Source organism: Lipotes vexillifer, unplaced genomic scaffold (genome assembly GCF_000442215.2).
Source record: "Lipotes vexillifer unplaced genomic scaffold, Lipotes_vexillifer_v1.1 scaffold149, whole genome shotgun sequence".
Classification (NCBI taxonomy): Eukaryota; Metazoa; Chordata; class Mammalia; order Artiodactyla; family Lipotidae; genus Lipotes; species Lipotes vexillifer.
Genome location: NW_006779962.1, coordinates 1,178,070 through 1,193,251, shown reverse-complemented (window position 1 = coordinate 1,193,251; position 15,182 = coordinate 1,178,070). Strand labels below are relative to the sequence as shown.

The 15,182-nt window shown below is 55.8% G+C and overlaps 1 protein-coding gene across 1 annotated transcript; it reads right to left on the bottom strand.

Moving 5' to 3' along the window:
- Window positions 1-3,697: 3,697 nt before the first annotated feature.
- On the bottom strand, window positions 3,698-10,743 carry LOC103084777 (ficolin-1-like). Its single transcript, XM_007453089.1, has 9 exons — window positions 10,650-10,743; window positions 10,051-10,164; window positions 8,514-8,567; window positions 8,020-8,055; window positions 7,210-7,242; window positions 6,661-6,788; window positions 6,025-6,154; window positions 5,029-5,163; window positions 3,698-3,945 (listed from the first exon to the last, which is right to left on the bottom strand). Exons 1-9 carry the CDS (start codon window positions 10,741-10,743, stop codon window positions 3,698-3,700), a joined length of 972 nt encoding a protein of 323 aa, XP_007453151.1.
- Window positions 10,744-15,182: the final 4,439 nt, after the last annotated feature.

The window sequence follows — 15,182 nt, the reverse complement described above, 5'->3', positions numbered from 1 at the left end:
AGAGCCTCCACAGCATAAGCTGGTAGAGGGGAAGTTTGGGTAATAAAAACACTCACTAATCAGAGAAAAGGTGATGAGAACAAGGCTGGGGGAATGACCCCACATGCGCTGAAACCTTGCTGGTGGGGCCCCACCTCCCCTCCTGCTCAGGAGAGGGTGCTGGGAACGAGACTTGCGGGATTTTGCTTATTTGATCCTCCCCCAGGTACCAGCACGGAGCTGTTGGAAACATCACTGAGCTTTGATGATTTGAGCTGGAGAGGCATTTGTGTTTAGGAAAGACCCTGTTTTTTAAAATTAAGGTTTGGTTTCCGACAGCTACAGATTCAAAAACTTAGCCTAATAGTTCATGTTTGGCATATACAGATCTTGTTTTTCTACTCATAAGACCTGCAAATCTGTTTTCTTTTTCTTTCTTTCTTTTTTTTGCGGTAGGTGGGCCTCTCACTGCTGCGGCCTCTCCCGTTGCGGAGCACAGGCTCCGGACGCGCAGGCTCAGCGGCCATGGCTCACGGGCCCAGCCGCTCCGCGGCACATGGGATCCTCCTGGACTGGGGCACGAACCCGTGTCCCCTGCATCGGCAGGCGGACTCTCAACCACTGCGCCACCAGGGAAGCCCAAGACCTGCAACTCTTAACAGTCACTTTTAAGGGTCTTTGAATAGGACAAATCTAATTCATTAAACTTTCAAAACTTTGAATGGTGATAATAAGCGTAATATATTCAATTCCTTCTTGGGCATTTCAATTGCCTAGTGGATAAAACCTTCACAGTACTAATTAATTTTTAGAAATCTAATGATTTCACTTAGAAATGCAACGAGCCCAGAGTTTCTTACATATTCCAATACTGTGTATAAATAAATGCACCAAGCTTTCCAGATAACATTACAAGGCTAAGTCAATTAGTTAATGACATATTTAACTTTGGATTTATGAGACTTTCTTTACAATAGGCCAACTTCTTTAAACATTATGAGACTATGAGATACCAAACCTATCCAGATTTCTTAGTATGAAAGTCATAATTCTATGGCTTTTAGTATATGAATCGTTTCTAGACTTATAAGTCTTCCTGGGTTTATAAGATGCTTACCTACTGAGGAAGAAAAGTGCAGTATCAACTAGCAGACTTTACTTCTGTTGAGAGATTGTGGCCAGGACTTGGTGGGGTCTGGTCAATCCCAGATGGGCTGCAGGGACCTCTCCTCAGTTACTGAGTCAATGACCGTGGACGTCAGGAAAAGATATGCATGTTGCCCACATCCCTGGATCATGGGTGTGCCCTCTCTTTAAAAATAGTTATAAAATTGTGAACGTAACATGTACACAAAAGTCTATAAAATGAAAAGTGTAGTCTAGGTATTTTTATTACCGTGTGGCCCACATGCTTGTCATCACCACCCAGAGCCCCAAAGGCCATCTGTGTCCCTTCCCAGTGACCACCCCATTCCACTCCAGGTGCAACCACTTTCTTGTTTTCCTGGTATACATTTACCACCTAAGTAGGCGTCTGAAACACGGCAGGACATTTTTGCTTTGAAAACAGTTTTGTACAAGGTGGAGCCAGCAATAGATACTCCCGTGAATCCAGCTTCCTCTGCCAGCTGCTGCGCTGTGCTCTGTCCGTCCTGCGTGTGGCCGTAGCTGTCCAGTTAGCACTGCTGCGTGGCTCTCTAGTGCTTGACTATCTTTGCATTGCTATCTGCCTTCCTCCTGACGGGCCTTTGGGTGGATGCCAGGGTGTGGCTGCTGTGAAGAGCTTGGCTATAGATATTCTTGGCGTGGTCCCTGGGACACACAACAGTTATTTCCACGTCAGGCAGTGGAATTGACAGGTTATGGGAATGCGTGTCTTCCACTCTAACAGTTGATGTCAAACACTTTTCCAAGTTAGTGGCATCAATTTGCATTGCTACCAGCAGTGTATGAAACCCCTCTTACCCTGCAGCATCTCTGACATTTAGTACTGTCAGTTTTTCAAATTTTAGCGGTCCCGATGAGTGTGTAATAGCATCTCGTTTTGGTTATAATTTGCATTTTGCTGAGAACCAACCAAATAGAGAAGCTTTTTATAAATGTATTGGTCCTATGGATATCATTTTTTGTGGAGTGTCTGTTCAAATCTCTTAACCACTTCTTACTGAGCTATTAAAACTTTTTTACTGATTGGTAGGAGTTCTTTAAATATTCTGGGTATGAGACCATGATTTTTTTTTAATAGGTTGTGGTAGGCAGAATAATGTTTCCCCTGCTAAAGATTTCCTGCCCTAATCCCCGGAACTGGTGAGTATGTCACCTTACATGGCAAAAGGGACTTGGCAGATGTGGTTAAACTAAGGATCTTGTGATGGAGAAATGATCCTGGGATACCCAGGTGGGCCCAGTCAAATCACATGAGTCCTTCAGAGAACCTGTTCTGACTATACCCAGAGGGAGATGGGACCATGAAAGCAGGGTCGGAGTGATGTGCAGTTGCTGCTTTGAAGATGGAGAAGGGGCCATGAACCAAGGAATGCCAGGGACCTCCAGAAGCTGGAAAAGGCCAGAAAACAGACCCTCCCCCGAAGCCTGCAGAAGGAACCAGCACTGCTGACAACTTGCTTCTAGCCCAGTCATACCCACGTCGGACTTCTAACCAGCAGAACTTTGATAACACGTTCCCTTTGTTTTTAAGCCACTAAATTGTTGTTAATGAGTAGAGACAGCAGTAGAAAACGAATAACCTACGTGTGACCAAGGGATTCTATCCCTCTGTGACTCTCCTTTTATTTCCTACGGTGTCCTTAGATAAACAGAAGCTTTTGATTTAACGGGGTTGAATCCATCAGTCTTTTCCTTTATGCCTGGTACTTCTGAAGTCCCAGTTAAGAAACCTCTCCCCGGCCCGAGAGACTGAGAAAACTCTCCTTAACCATCTCCCGTCAGGGTGTTCGGCTTTGCACACTGAGGTCTACCATCGCCCTGAAGCCGAGGATTGTGCAGTGTGAGGCCGGGCCTCTCGGGGTTTTGTATGGTATGTGGACAGTCAGCTGCCCTTGCTCCGCTGGGCGGACGCAGCCCTCCCTGTGGATCTGTGTTTGGTGTTTCAGCTGCTCTCCGGGGAAGCTGGCCCAGAGCACCCCCTGCATTGATTGAAAGCCGAAAGGTCCCTATTTAACTCCTCCCCCCGGCCCTTTTTAATGAGAGTTTTGTAGTCTCAGAGTGACCTGTTTAAAGATGAGTGAAGATGCTGTGACCAATATCAGGGAGAGGCAGGTGACTTTGGGTGAGGGAGGGGACATCCCCCCCCCAACCCCGTCGATGAAATTAAGTGGGAGCTTAAGGCTGGGGGCTGATGCTCTGTGGAGCAGCCACTTGCCCTCTAGGAACATCAGTGGTTGCATCTGCTAAATGGGCTCCCTAACTCTCCCTGACTCGGCCACAGCCCCTGCTGTGGATGGGCTCTGGGAAAAATACTCAAAACAGCTGATGTTCGAGGACGCAAATGAGAACTGGGAGGATATCTGCCAGAAAGCAAACACGAGGGTTCGGACCCTTTGATGAGAGAGGAGGGGCTGGGCAAGCAGGTCTTGTTCAGCAAAGGGGTGGCGGGGGAGCATGTGTGCTGGCCTTCGCTGGGGACTGAGTGAGACTTTGGGAGGCCGGAGGCAGGGGGCCCGGGGAGGCGTGGGGCCGGGCTGTGGGCCCCGCCCACCTAGGTGAGCCGCACCTTCATCGTGGATGCCTTGTAGCTGTAGTTGTACCCTCTCCACGACCTCCAGTTGACACCATTGGCATAGCTCGTGTGCGGCCCCCCAAGGTAGCGGCCGTTCAGGTTGGACGAGTGACAACTGTTGTACCACCAGGCCCCCTGGTACTGCACTGCACAGTTAGAGGAACTCTGGTCGTTGTCTTGGTCTTTGGTGGAAAAGAATTGGTCCTTGTGGGACGTCAGGGAATCACCTGCTCAGGAGGGAGTGTGGGTGTTGCTCGGGCTAGAGGGAGCCTGCCCTGCCGCCTGCCCAGTGCCACCTCCCTCTAGAGACGTGTGAGCTGACCCCCAGGGCATCAAGATCCTGCCTCACCCTGGGGCAGATGGAGCCACCTGGTCCAGAAGCTCTGCCCCAGGGCGCATGCCTCCCTCCTCCAGCCTCACCTGTTTCCTCTGGCTCCCCCAAGACCACCAGGACCCGTGCCGTCCTCTCCCCTGAGGTGCCCTCCCTTCCCCGAGCCTGCATCGCTTTTCTGGGCTTCATATCCACTCCCTGGGTTGCGCGGTCATCCCAGAGGGACAGCACGACCTCATCCCGGGGCCCCCTGCTCCATCTTCAGCCCTGGGTGTGCAACTCACCCCAGCTCCTGTAGCACCCCACTGCCCTTCTCACCCCTGCCAGACCCTCAGCTGTACCACCTGCAACATGGAGAGGAGGGTCCCTGCCCTGCTCCTTCCCTGGAGGCTCAGAGGAGGCACGTGTGTCAAAGGGGTGCTTGAAGGCTCCCATTAGAAGTACTCCCCGCCCCACGCCCCGGGAGGACCTTGCTCTCTGCAGCTCTGGTTCAACACAAGCAGCCAGGCCCCTAGCACCTTTCCTGAAAGAGTGCACACTGGTAATTCTCAAGAGGATGCGCCATAAGAGATGCCTCCCCACATCCTGTGACCGGGGTGTCTTTTTGGCAAAGAAGATCCCACAGGGTTTGTGTTCCGTGGAGCCCAGTTTGGGAATATGGCTCTAAGGGCTGACATGAAATGACGGTCCTCTTCCAGGTGTTAGCAGGGAAAGGGGTCAGTGACCTCAAGTCCCACTCAGAAGAGCTCACTGCTCTGCAGACACAGCCTTGGGAGTGGGAACGGATGGTGTCACTGGTCCCCATGCTACACAGAGACTCAGGTACCTTCGTGTCTGCATTCAAAGACGGAGAAGCTGGACCCAGGGAGGGGAGCCCCAGCCCAGGGTCACTCAGAGCCAGGACGCTAAGCAGGTCCTCCCTGCTTCCCCAAACCCCGCGCTGAAACCCAGGCCACGGCTGTGCCCCGCACGGACTCACCGGCACTGCCCCCGACAAAGTCTCCCAGGATCAGCTTGTACTTCTCTGCCTCGCCCGCCATCTTGAATGACTGGTACTTGGCAAATCGGTGGTTGCCCTCAAAGTCCATGAGGTCTACCCGCAGCTCACTGCTTCCTGTTGGAGGTGGGTGCTCAGGGCCCGGCAGAAGGGACCCTCTGCCTCCAGGCACGGGGGGTGGGAATGTGGGCTTTAGGGGACGTCTGAACTTGGCATCGGGGACAGTTCACGGGGAAGGTGTGAGAGGCTGGGCTGGTGGGAGGACCTCAGGGATGCCTCCCTGTTTTCAAATAGCTCCCCTGCTGTTCCATCAGCCATGCCTGAAATTCCACGGTCAGTGTACCTCGAGTGGAATGAAGCCTCGCTCTAGTGTGAAACCCTAAATTCTCCTGCCAAAAGCTGTGAATGTCACGGCAGGAAACCTTTGTATGTGTAGTTACTTCTGTAAGAATTTCAGGCACGTGACTGGACACCGACAAGGTTGCCGTGAGGGAGTGGAAGGATTAAGAAAGGATGACCTCAGGACCAGCTGTGAAGCTGATTCTCTGGAACGGAGAAGTGGGGTGAGGGGGCCTGCGTGGGGACCGCCACATGCACCGAGCGGGAGACGCGAGGGAGGGGCTCCGTGGGCCCGAGATCCCAGTTTCAAGGAAGGACCAACCGTTGGAAGTGGGAGAAGGGTCACCCCAATCCAGACGGCCGCCCCCTCACTTCCGACTCTCGGGTTCTAGATACGGTCGGTCCCGAGAACAGAAGTCGTCTTCACTCCAGTAATCCACCTCCTCCGATTTGAACACTCAGAGAGTGTAAGAGAATACATGTCCTAGGTTCTCAGAGTAATAACCCCTCCTGCTGTCACACGTGACCACCCCGGGGGCCAGGAGGAGCGGGGTCCTCTGGCCCACATGGCCCAGGGCTAAGGTCAGGGGCATGTGCATTCCAGGCACCCCACCGCAGAGCCCCCGGCCGTGGCCCTACCCTGGGCGGTCAGGGCGTGGATGTTGTCATTCCCCAGCCAGAACTCTCCCAGCTGACTGCCGAAGCCCTGCTGGTACGCGGCCCAGTCCCGGCAGAAGTCCACGGAGCCGTCGCTCCTTCGCTGGAAAACCTGCACGCGACGGGGAGGGCTGGGGAGACGGGCCCCACTGCCGCCCCCCACAGAGCGCCCCGGCCCCGCGCGGGAGCAGCGTTGGTAGGTCACAGGCATCACAGGCTGAGGACCAGAACGCGGGTCTCATCCAAGAGCCCAGGGGCAGTCAGGGACACCCACACGGGACCAAGGAGGAAACGGAGGCTCAGAGAGGGCAGGCGACAAGCCCAAAGCCACACAGCTGCAGAGGAGTGGGCACCTCCGGGCCTGAGCCCACAGCCCTGAGCCACGGGACTCCTTCCCATGTGGGTCCACACTCCCGTCCCCCCGACATTTCTGATTCTCCCGACCTCAGTGAAAGGACGGGGTCAGCCTCAGCCTGGAGGGAGTGGACGGTCTCACAAAGGCCACTAAAGAGTGATCTGCCACCAGGTGAGCCTCCCCGGCACGCACACCCCTGCCCAGGAGCCCCACGGCCATCACTGGGTAAACCCCACGGCCATCGCTGAGCGCCCCCGACTCACAGTCCACCCCCCGCCGTCCACGTCCATGTCACACAGCACGGTCAGGGGCCGGCAGTCGGGCAGGTAGATGGTGTGCCAGCCGCTCAGAAAGTGCCCCCTGGTGAGCAGCTCCTTACAGGTCCGAGGTCCTGGGAAGGGAAGCCGGGGAATGGACGCCAGGACAGGAGCTCTGGTTGGAGCAGTGGGGAGGGGAAGCAGGGAGGAGGGAGGAGCAGGGACACCTGCCTGGGGGAGGTGGGCTCTGAGTCCTGGGACAGAGACGCAGCCCCCAAGGCCACCCGGCTGTGACGGCCAGGCCCCCACCTCCCAGGGCTGTCCCCGCCAAGTCTCCTGGGCACCTGGCCTCCTCCAGGAATATACTCGAGTTATCCAGGCAATGGCTGCCTATCACTCGGGTAAGCGCGGAGTAAGATATGTGCAGAGAGGGTTTTGTCCTTGGAAGGTGGAACCTGAGTCTGTGCAGCTGGCCTTCTGGTCGATCCCCCCTCCCCCGCCCCAAGCAGGAGCAGGTCCAGGCAGAGGTCCGGGGGTCGGCGTGTGTGCGGTCACCTGTGGCACAGGAATGAAGCTGCCCCGGCTCTCCTGTTGTGGGGAGAGAGGACATGCACGCCACACGTCTGGAAACAGCGCCCCGTGCCCCTCAGCCCCGTTGCTCCGTGAACACAGTGTGGAGAAAGGAAACCATCATCCAGCTCTTTGCAGGACTCTCAGCCTCCAGCCCTGCGGATCAGCTCCTAGACTCAGCATCACTGGGCTTGCTTGGCCCCCACTGCATCCGGCCTGCCTGGGGGCTGGCGGCCAGTACCGTCCCGCGGGGCACTGGCTGGACCGCCGTGCCGGCCACCTCGCCTGGGCTTCACGGCACACGGCGGTGCAGGTTCAGCGCCCCCAGGCCTATCGCTTTCCACAGCCCGTGTCTCCAGCACAGCCTCCGCTTGTGGAAAGTACTGGGGAGCGTTTGGGATGTGAGTCTGGGCCCCAACCTCGCACTTTGTATTTGTAGCCAGAGCACGTGACTGTGTCTCGGCGTTTTGCCTTTTCTTGCTTTTACACATTTTTAAATAAATGAGCATAAATCAGAGCATTATAAGCAAAATGTCCAAAATCATGTAGTAAAGGCGGTGCTGCCAGTCCCCTGGGTCCAGCTCTGGAGCCTCTGGGCTTTGAGCGCTCACCGGCGCTGACAAAGCACGCCGGACTCAGAGGCCCCTCCTCCCACTCCCACTGGCTGCAAGGAGAAGGCCAGGGGTGTGGTCTGAGATCCTCCCCCAGGTGGTGCTGGCCGTGGCCGAGCCCTCTGGGACGCCCCAGCCCCCTGCAAAGCCTGCCCAATGACCCCAGGGAGGCGGAGGGGCTCACCTTTCTCTCCGCCCGCGCCCTTTTCCCCTCGGTCTCCTGGGGAGAGACAGGAGATGCACAGGACGTCTGGTCAGTGGACATCGACCCTTCGCTCTGGAAACCACCCAAGCGCTCAGTTCTTCGGGAGCTGGGGCGTGGGGGATGGGGCTGTGGCTCTGGGCACCACGCACGCATGCTCCGCATCCCACACCTTTCCAATGCCTGGGTCTCAGCCGGGGGAGTTGCGGGGGGACTCAGAGGCCTAGATTCTTCCCTGGGTTATGAGAGGCTGCTCTGGACCTTGGGCCCCGGACCCGGGACCCAGTTCACACGCTGTCTCGAAGCTCTTTGGAAACAGCAAATAGGACAGGTGCCTCTCTGTCACTTGGCCCCCCTCCCTCTCTCTGTCTCTCTCCCATCTCTCTCTCCGCCTCTTCCCTCTCTCTCTCTGTCTGTCTCCATCTCTCATGTCTCTGTAGACAGGCCCCGGGGTCCTCCTCTATCACCTTTGGTACCTTCGGGCCCGGCCGGCCCCGCCTTCCCAGGGACTCCGGGAGAACCTCGCTCTCCTGTAAATTCCAAAGATACATCCTTGAGGCAAAGGCCACGTGAAGAATTCTCCTCGAGCGTCTCTGCCCTAAGGAGCACAGCCCTGACCCTCCATCCCAGCTGCGGTGTCCTCAGGGTCACTGCCCTGGGACTCCGCCCGAGGGTGACAGCAGGCGTCGGGGACAAAGCACTCACAGCTACCCGGTGCCGGCCGGCCGGCGCGCCAAGCTCGGGCCCCAGGCAACCATCAGCGATCTGGCTCCCGACCACCTCAGTGTAGCAGCCCAGGTCCAGGCCACCGTCACAGAGCCCCTCCGGCTACATGGGGGCCTGGGACCAAGAGCACGTCCTCAGAGACCCTGTCACACAGGACCCTCCGGCCCCTTGGCTCTGGGAGGGAGGAGGGGCCCTGCCCTGTGCTCAGCCCTGGATGCAGGGGCGGTCGGGGGCAATTATTCATCCCTCTGGGGTGGTTCTCTCTCCACCTCCATAGAGGAGGGGTCGGGCGCCACGAGGCCTTCCAGGTCTGCGTTATTGGTGTGAGAAGGCGGCTAGGACCACCCAGGGGCCCTGCCCCTCCTCCTGAGCACTGAGGGGAGGGTCAGGAGAGGTGGCCCCAGGCTCAGCAGAGGCAGCAGGAGAATCTGCCGGCAGGCTGCACTCCCCGGGGGGTGTGGGTGTGTGGGTGGGTGGCCGAGGGGGTGCCGGCTCGGCTTGGGGTGGACTAACCACACCCACTGGTGGGCAGCCGCCCCAGCCCGGCCCCTCTTCCCAGTGTCCCCCGGCAGGACCCCCAGCCTGGAGCCCATCGTGGTGAGCACATGCAGCCCTCCCATCCCCAGGAGCTGCCCTGGGTGCCCACGGCCCCTGAGCTGGATACCTCTCAGGACGTGAGAATCTGGGGACCTCCGAGCTGACCCTGTGTCTGGAGCCCTTGGAGCGTCCACTCACACGCAGGCCCGGGGCACTCACCCCTTGAGCTGCGTGCACACCTGCCCTTCATACCAGGCTCGGGGCCCGAAACCCCACAAGGGGACCACCACGTCGACGGGAGAGCTGTGGAGCGCTCGGGGGCCTTCCTACAGAGTTGAGGTCCAGCTCCACCCTCCCTGGTGATGGCTGACTGCTCTGAGCCCCAGTTTTCTCATCTGTGGTACAGATAGAAAACGCTGGGGCCTCAGTTTTCAGGTGAGAATACCGAGGTACGCGTGGCTTGGAACTCTGGCCCACGGCCACGTAAAGCCAGGGCTGGATCGAGGACCGGGAAGCAGGTGTTCTATGGAAGTGTACCCCGGTGTGAGCTCATAGAATAGCTGCGACCAGCCCCCTCCTCAGGGAATGGCAGATCCCGGTGGGCCTCAGGGGTCGCTCCTGACGCCAGCTCTGAGCAAGGTCGTGACCCAAGCTCCCGACCTGAGACCCGCAGGGGGCAGTGCCCACCCGGGGTCTAATTTGAGAAGAGCCGGTGCTCAGTGACCCCCACCCCCAAGCGCAAGCACGTACCCTTCTGTCCATTGGCGCCTGCCTCTCCTTTGGGCCCTGCGGGTCCGGGCAGCCCCGGGCAGCCTCGGAGGACGGAGAGCTTGTCGGAGCCCTCCAGACCCACCAGCTTCACCTCTGCAGAGAGACACAGAGCGCCAGTCAGTGCTCTCGTCCTGGGCCTGAGAGCCCTGCAGAGCCGGCGACAGGCTACCCGAGCCACGGGGATCTGCCACGCGGCGACCTCAGCCTGGGCCCTTGGCTGTGGCCAGAGTCACCCGTCTCAGATGAAGGGTCAGCCTGGCACTGAGTTTCCCGCCTTTGGTGGGCACTAGTCAGGTGTGGAGGTGATGCAGGGCAGAGCCCTGGCCTGGTGGTCCACCCTGCCTGAGCCACCTTCCCCCCAGCCTCAGTCCTGGAGGGGCAGCCTGGCAATGAGGTGTTCAAAAATGTTTAGTCTCCGCTTTTGAGGAGTGATGATTGTAACGCGCTGTCATGAGGAATAAGGATATTGTCCAGAAGGGCTTATCTCGGGGCCCAGCACAGTTGGCTGTTAGCGCCCGGGACCTGCGGCTTTCAGACCCGACCGCTGTCAGGTCCTACTTACCTGGTGTCTGACTCACCTGGACAGGTGTCGGGGGCGGAGGCCACGGCGTACAGGAAGGCGGTGGCCAGCACTGCAGGCCCTATGGCTATGGCCACTCCACGCAGCTCCATCGCTCTCCTCATTGCCACCCGAGGAGCCCCGTGCTCTTATAGGGCTGTGGCCACACACTGTCACCTCTGGCCCTGTTTCTCCTCCCGGTGGGGACAGCCAGTTCCTCCCCCGGCTTGTGGCGCCAGCTGGAGGTGGGAGCAGCCTCAGCTGGTTCTCTTCCAGGGCTCAGATCCTCCTTACTGAGCATCTGACTTCCGTGCTCCCTGCGGACCAGCCCCACTTCCCGTCGGCAGGGACATTTCCCTCCAGCCACCAGGCCCCCTAGGCCCTGCATAAGGAAGGGCCAGCCCTGCCCACCCCCTCTCCATCACCCAGCTCTGCCCAGGCCACACCTGAGGCCTTCTCAGGGGGGCAGGGTTTGAGGAATTCATTTGCATTTTATGGGCTTCAAGTCTACAGAAATTTAGAAAGTTCTCCTGGGGTCTAGGGTGATTAGAGGGGAGGGGCAAGGAGAGCAGGATGTGTGCGGTGGAGATTTCCCCAGGCCGGTGTGCCGTGGGCTTCCGACTGCAGTGGACATGCAGCAGGAGAGAAGCAAGGGCGGCCAGGCCAGGAGCATCGCAAAGCGTGGCCCTGGGACCTTGACAGAGGCTGGATGTGAACCCAACTGCAGCAGTTCCAGCCTGGGGGGCATGGAAGCGGGGCCAGGTGTGGGGTGGGGTGGGGGAGGCCATGAAATTGCTGGGGGGCGGCATTCGGCACCCACCCCAGGAGGGACCAGGCTGCATGCTTTTCCCAGGGAAGAGCCACACGATGAGGCTAGCCGCCACTGGGACTCCCGTTAGAGACGGAGGTGGCAAGCCTGCTCCCCCAACCCCATCCCAACAGCCCCTGTCCAGGTGGGGTGTTGGGATCACGATCCCAAGTCAGACAGACTCATGTGAGTATCAAGGGTCCATCGGAGACAATTTCAATGTCCATGGGGTGTGTGGCCTGAGTCTATGACCGCTGCTCAAAGACCTCCACTCTGCAGCGGAGGAAAAGTAATGTTCTCCCCACCCTCTGTGTTCTCAGCCGAGACCCCTGTAATGCAAGACAGAGTAACAAGAGAAAATCACAGAGAAGGTTCTTAGCACAGGTACTCTGTCCATATGGGAGACACCCCGGGGCATGAGTAATTCCCCGAGGTGACTTAGAATTCAGGACGCAGTACCGTCTCAGTAGGGGAAGGGGAGTGGGGGCAGGCATCTTAGACAAGAGGAAATGGTTTTAGGGAAGGGGCCTGGGCCTTGCAGGGCAGGCGGAGGTATGCTAGTTTGTGACAGTTTGAGTGTGGTGTCCACCTCTGGTCTCCTCTCCTGTAATGAATCAAGGGTCAATCTTCCTGGTTGCTGACCCCCCCGGGAGGGACTGACAGCTGAGTTTCTTGTGGAGGCTCTGTCTTTAGGCAGAAAGAGGGAGTGCACAGAAAGCTCCCCCTGTATTTGCTGGTTTTCAAGCACCCACAGCTCAAAATAATCAATACACCAAAGTGTCGTGTCATGCGGCGGATTGATGGGGGTGTGTTCTGCTGCTGGGATGTAAACTTCGCAAGAGCAGGGGATGCCAGACCCCATCCATCGTGGGGGCAGACTCGGCAAGCAGAGGTGGGCTCCCTTGGGATGTGGGCTCCCTGGGGATGTGCAGACAGAATGCGAGAGAGAGACACCCCCCCCCCCACGAGCTGGGGCTGGAACAAAGCCCCTTAGCATCTGTGCTATGTGGGTGAGGGTTGCCCTCCTAGCCGGGGCTGTGCTTCTCACCGAGTGTAGACGGGGCAAGAGGCTGACATTCACAGTGTTCATACTGTAGCATCAATAAACTGATGTCCATTTGGCATTTGGAGTGTTGGCTTCATTTAAGAGAATTTGGCCTGTTACAGTAACAGCCTGATAATCCAGTTGAAATTGTGACCTTGAATAATGGAACGAGTTAGTGATTTTATGTGGAAATCTTGCTGTGTTTATAGTTGATAGTTGAGACCCCTAAATTCATCACGTTCATATGTTTACATTAGCAGATTTCTAAAAATTAGTTTCTACTCAGAAGGTTTGTTAAAGGAAGACAACTGAAATGTGAAAGCACAAATGTGAATACATTCATTTTGAAAAAGCAATTAAAACGTTGAAAGCTGTTAACTTAGTGAATTACTCATAGGCCCCTTAAAGGAAGTGATTCAAATGGGCCTGTTATATATAGAATAAAGTTTATAAGTCCAACTTAAAAGCTTCAGGAATCACTGGACTTTTGAATTTATAATGTTAATAAATTGAACAAATTGCATTTGAATTAATTTAAAAAGACAGAAGCACACTGAGTAATCTTCTCTGTGCCAGAAAGGAGACAAAAGTTAGCCATGAAGCACCATTGAGGAGAGAAAGCCCCACACGGCAAGCTCAGCTGCGGTGCCTTTGAGGGCATCTCTTGTTAGAGATGGGATACTGAGACGCAGAGAAGGAAGGATGCTGTCTGGGGACGACACAGCCTGCTAGTGGTGAGCCAGGATTAGAACTCTGTTCCCCAGAGGTCCTGGGATGCTATGTCCTGCCCCCACCCCCTCCCATCCTCCTTCCCCATCCTGACTCCCCAGCACCTGGCTGCCGGTGCACATGTCCGCCCCCCACGGTGAGGGGTTTAGGAACCTGTGCTCAGGTTACTGGTCCAGGGCACCTTTTCCTGCTCAACCCTCATCTTTAATGGCCCCCGCACAGGAATTAGACATTCCCAGCATCCCTGCGAGGCTCCCTGCTGGAGCTGAAAGGCTGCTCACACAGCAAGTGAAGGATTAATCCAGGATGATCCGAAATGAAAGTCTGGTCATTGGCTGCCTTGCACTTGGGCTATTCCCGCTCCAGGATTTCCGAACTCGGATGCCGCTGGTGCCCCATGAGCATCCCCTGGGCCAATGCACAGGGATTTGGCTTCCCGTTCAATTGGCCTCACCAGCAAGAGAGAAAGGGATGTTTAGTGAACACCTGCTATGTGCCCCGTGCTCCTCTGGGCCCCGTGACACAGGGGGAAACAGAGCAGACGATCCCTGCACGCTTGGAGAGGACCGTGTGCTACTGAGGGGAGACAGAAAAGAATCAAAGAGACAAACAATTACATAATACGAATACAGTATGAACTATGATGTAATTTGAAAGCAACGTGCACTACAAGGAACTACATGCCGAGCGTCTCGTTAGTGGTTAATCAGGTCTGAAGCAGATAAAACCTGAAATCTCTGTGACCTCGCATACAGTGGTCCTAACAGCCCCACGAGTTGGGGGTGACTTCAAGACCCACGTTCCTCCGACACATGCCTGCCACCTTCCAAAGACGGCTGCTGTCCTGAGGGCCATCTTCGTCCCAGCCAGCAGGGTGGGAAAGAACACGGAGGGCCCCACGGAGGCAACATCGGGCCTGTGGGGAGGCACCTCCCTCCCACCTTCCTTCCTTCCGCTGGCTCTGGACCACGGCCCCATCTGGCCACCAGGATCCTGGGGAAGCAGCCTGGTCGTGTGACCAGGGAGTCTCTTCCGGCAGGTGCTGCCAAGAACACGGGACAATGGACTGAGACTCCGGAGGGTGCATTTTTCAAGGCCACTGTTTGCTTAGTGTGTGTTTTTCATTCATCAGCTTCCTGCCCTGCCGTCCCTTTGCAGTGCCCTTCCTGCCCTGCCGTCCCTTTGCAGTGCGTTTCCCGCCAGCAGTGCATCGCGGATTTGCTGCTGTTCTTATCTGTGCTCACGTGATTGACACTTAGTGTGATTGCTGATGTCCCTGTGTTGGGTCTGCCCATGTCCTCTTCCATTTACGTCCCGTCCTTTTTCCCTTGTGCTTTGCTTCCTTTGTGCTGGTCAAGCATTTTTAATATTTCATTCTATATCTGCCTTGAATTGGGGGTTCTTCCTCTGTGTTACACTGAGCGGTTGCCCAGGGAATACATTAAAAATGAATACTGGCCCCCTCAAGGGACTTTACCCCTCACGTACCAACCCCTCCACAATCCTTTTTACTACCGTTGTTGTAAAATTTGTTTCTAACTATAGTTTAACCACACGGTGCGTTTTCATTATTTTGGTCTTAAAAATTCAATAGTCTTTTAACAACATTTTTAACTGAAAAAGAGAGCACTTTACACCTATCCTCGTATTGACTTCCTGTCACCCTTTGCCTCTTCCTAAGGATTTGCTTTTTCAACTGGGATCATCTCCCACCAGCCTGAAGAACTTCCTTCCTCGTTCCTGGTTACGTGGATCTGCTGGCAACAAATAATCTTTATTTTTTAAAAAATATTTTTTTGAAATATAGTTGATTTACAGTGTTGTGTTAGTTTCTGGTGTACAGCAAAGTGATTCAGTTAGGCGTAAATACTCTTTTTCTTATTCTTTTCCATTATAGGTTATTATAAGATATTGAATATAGTTCCCTGTGCTATACAGTAGGACCTTGTTGTTCATCTATTTTATATGTA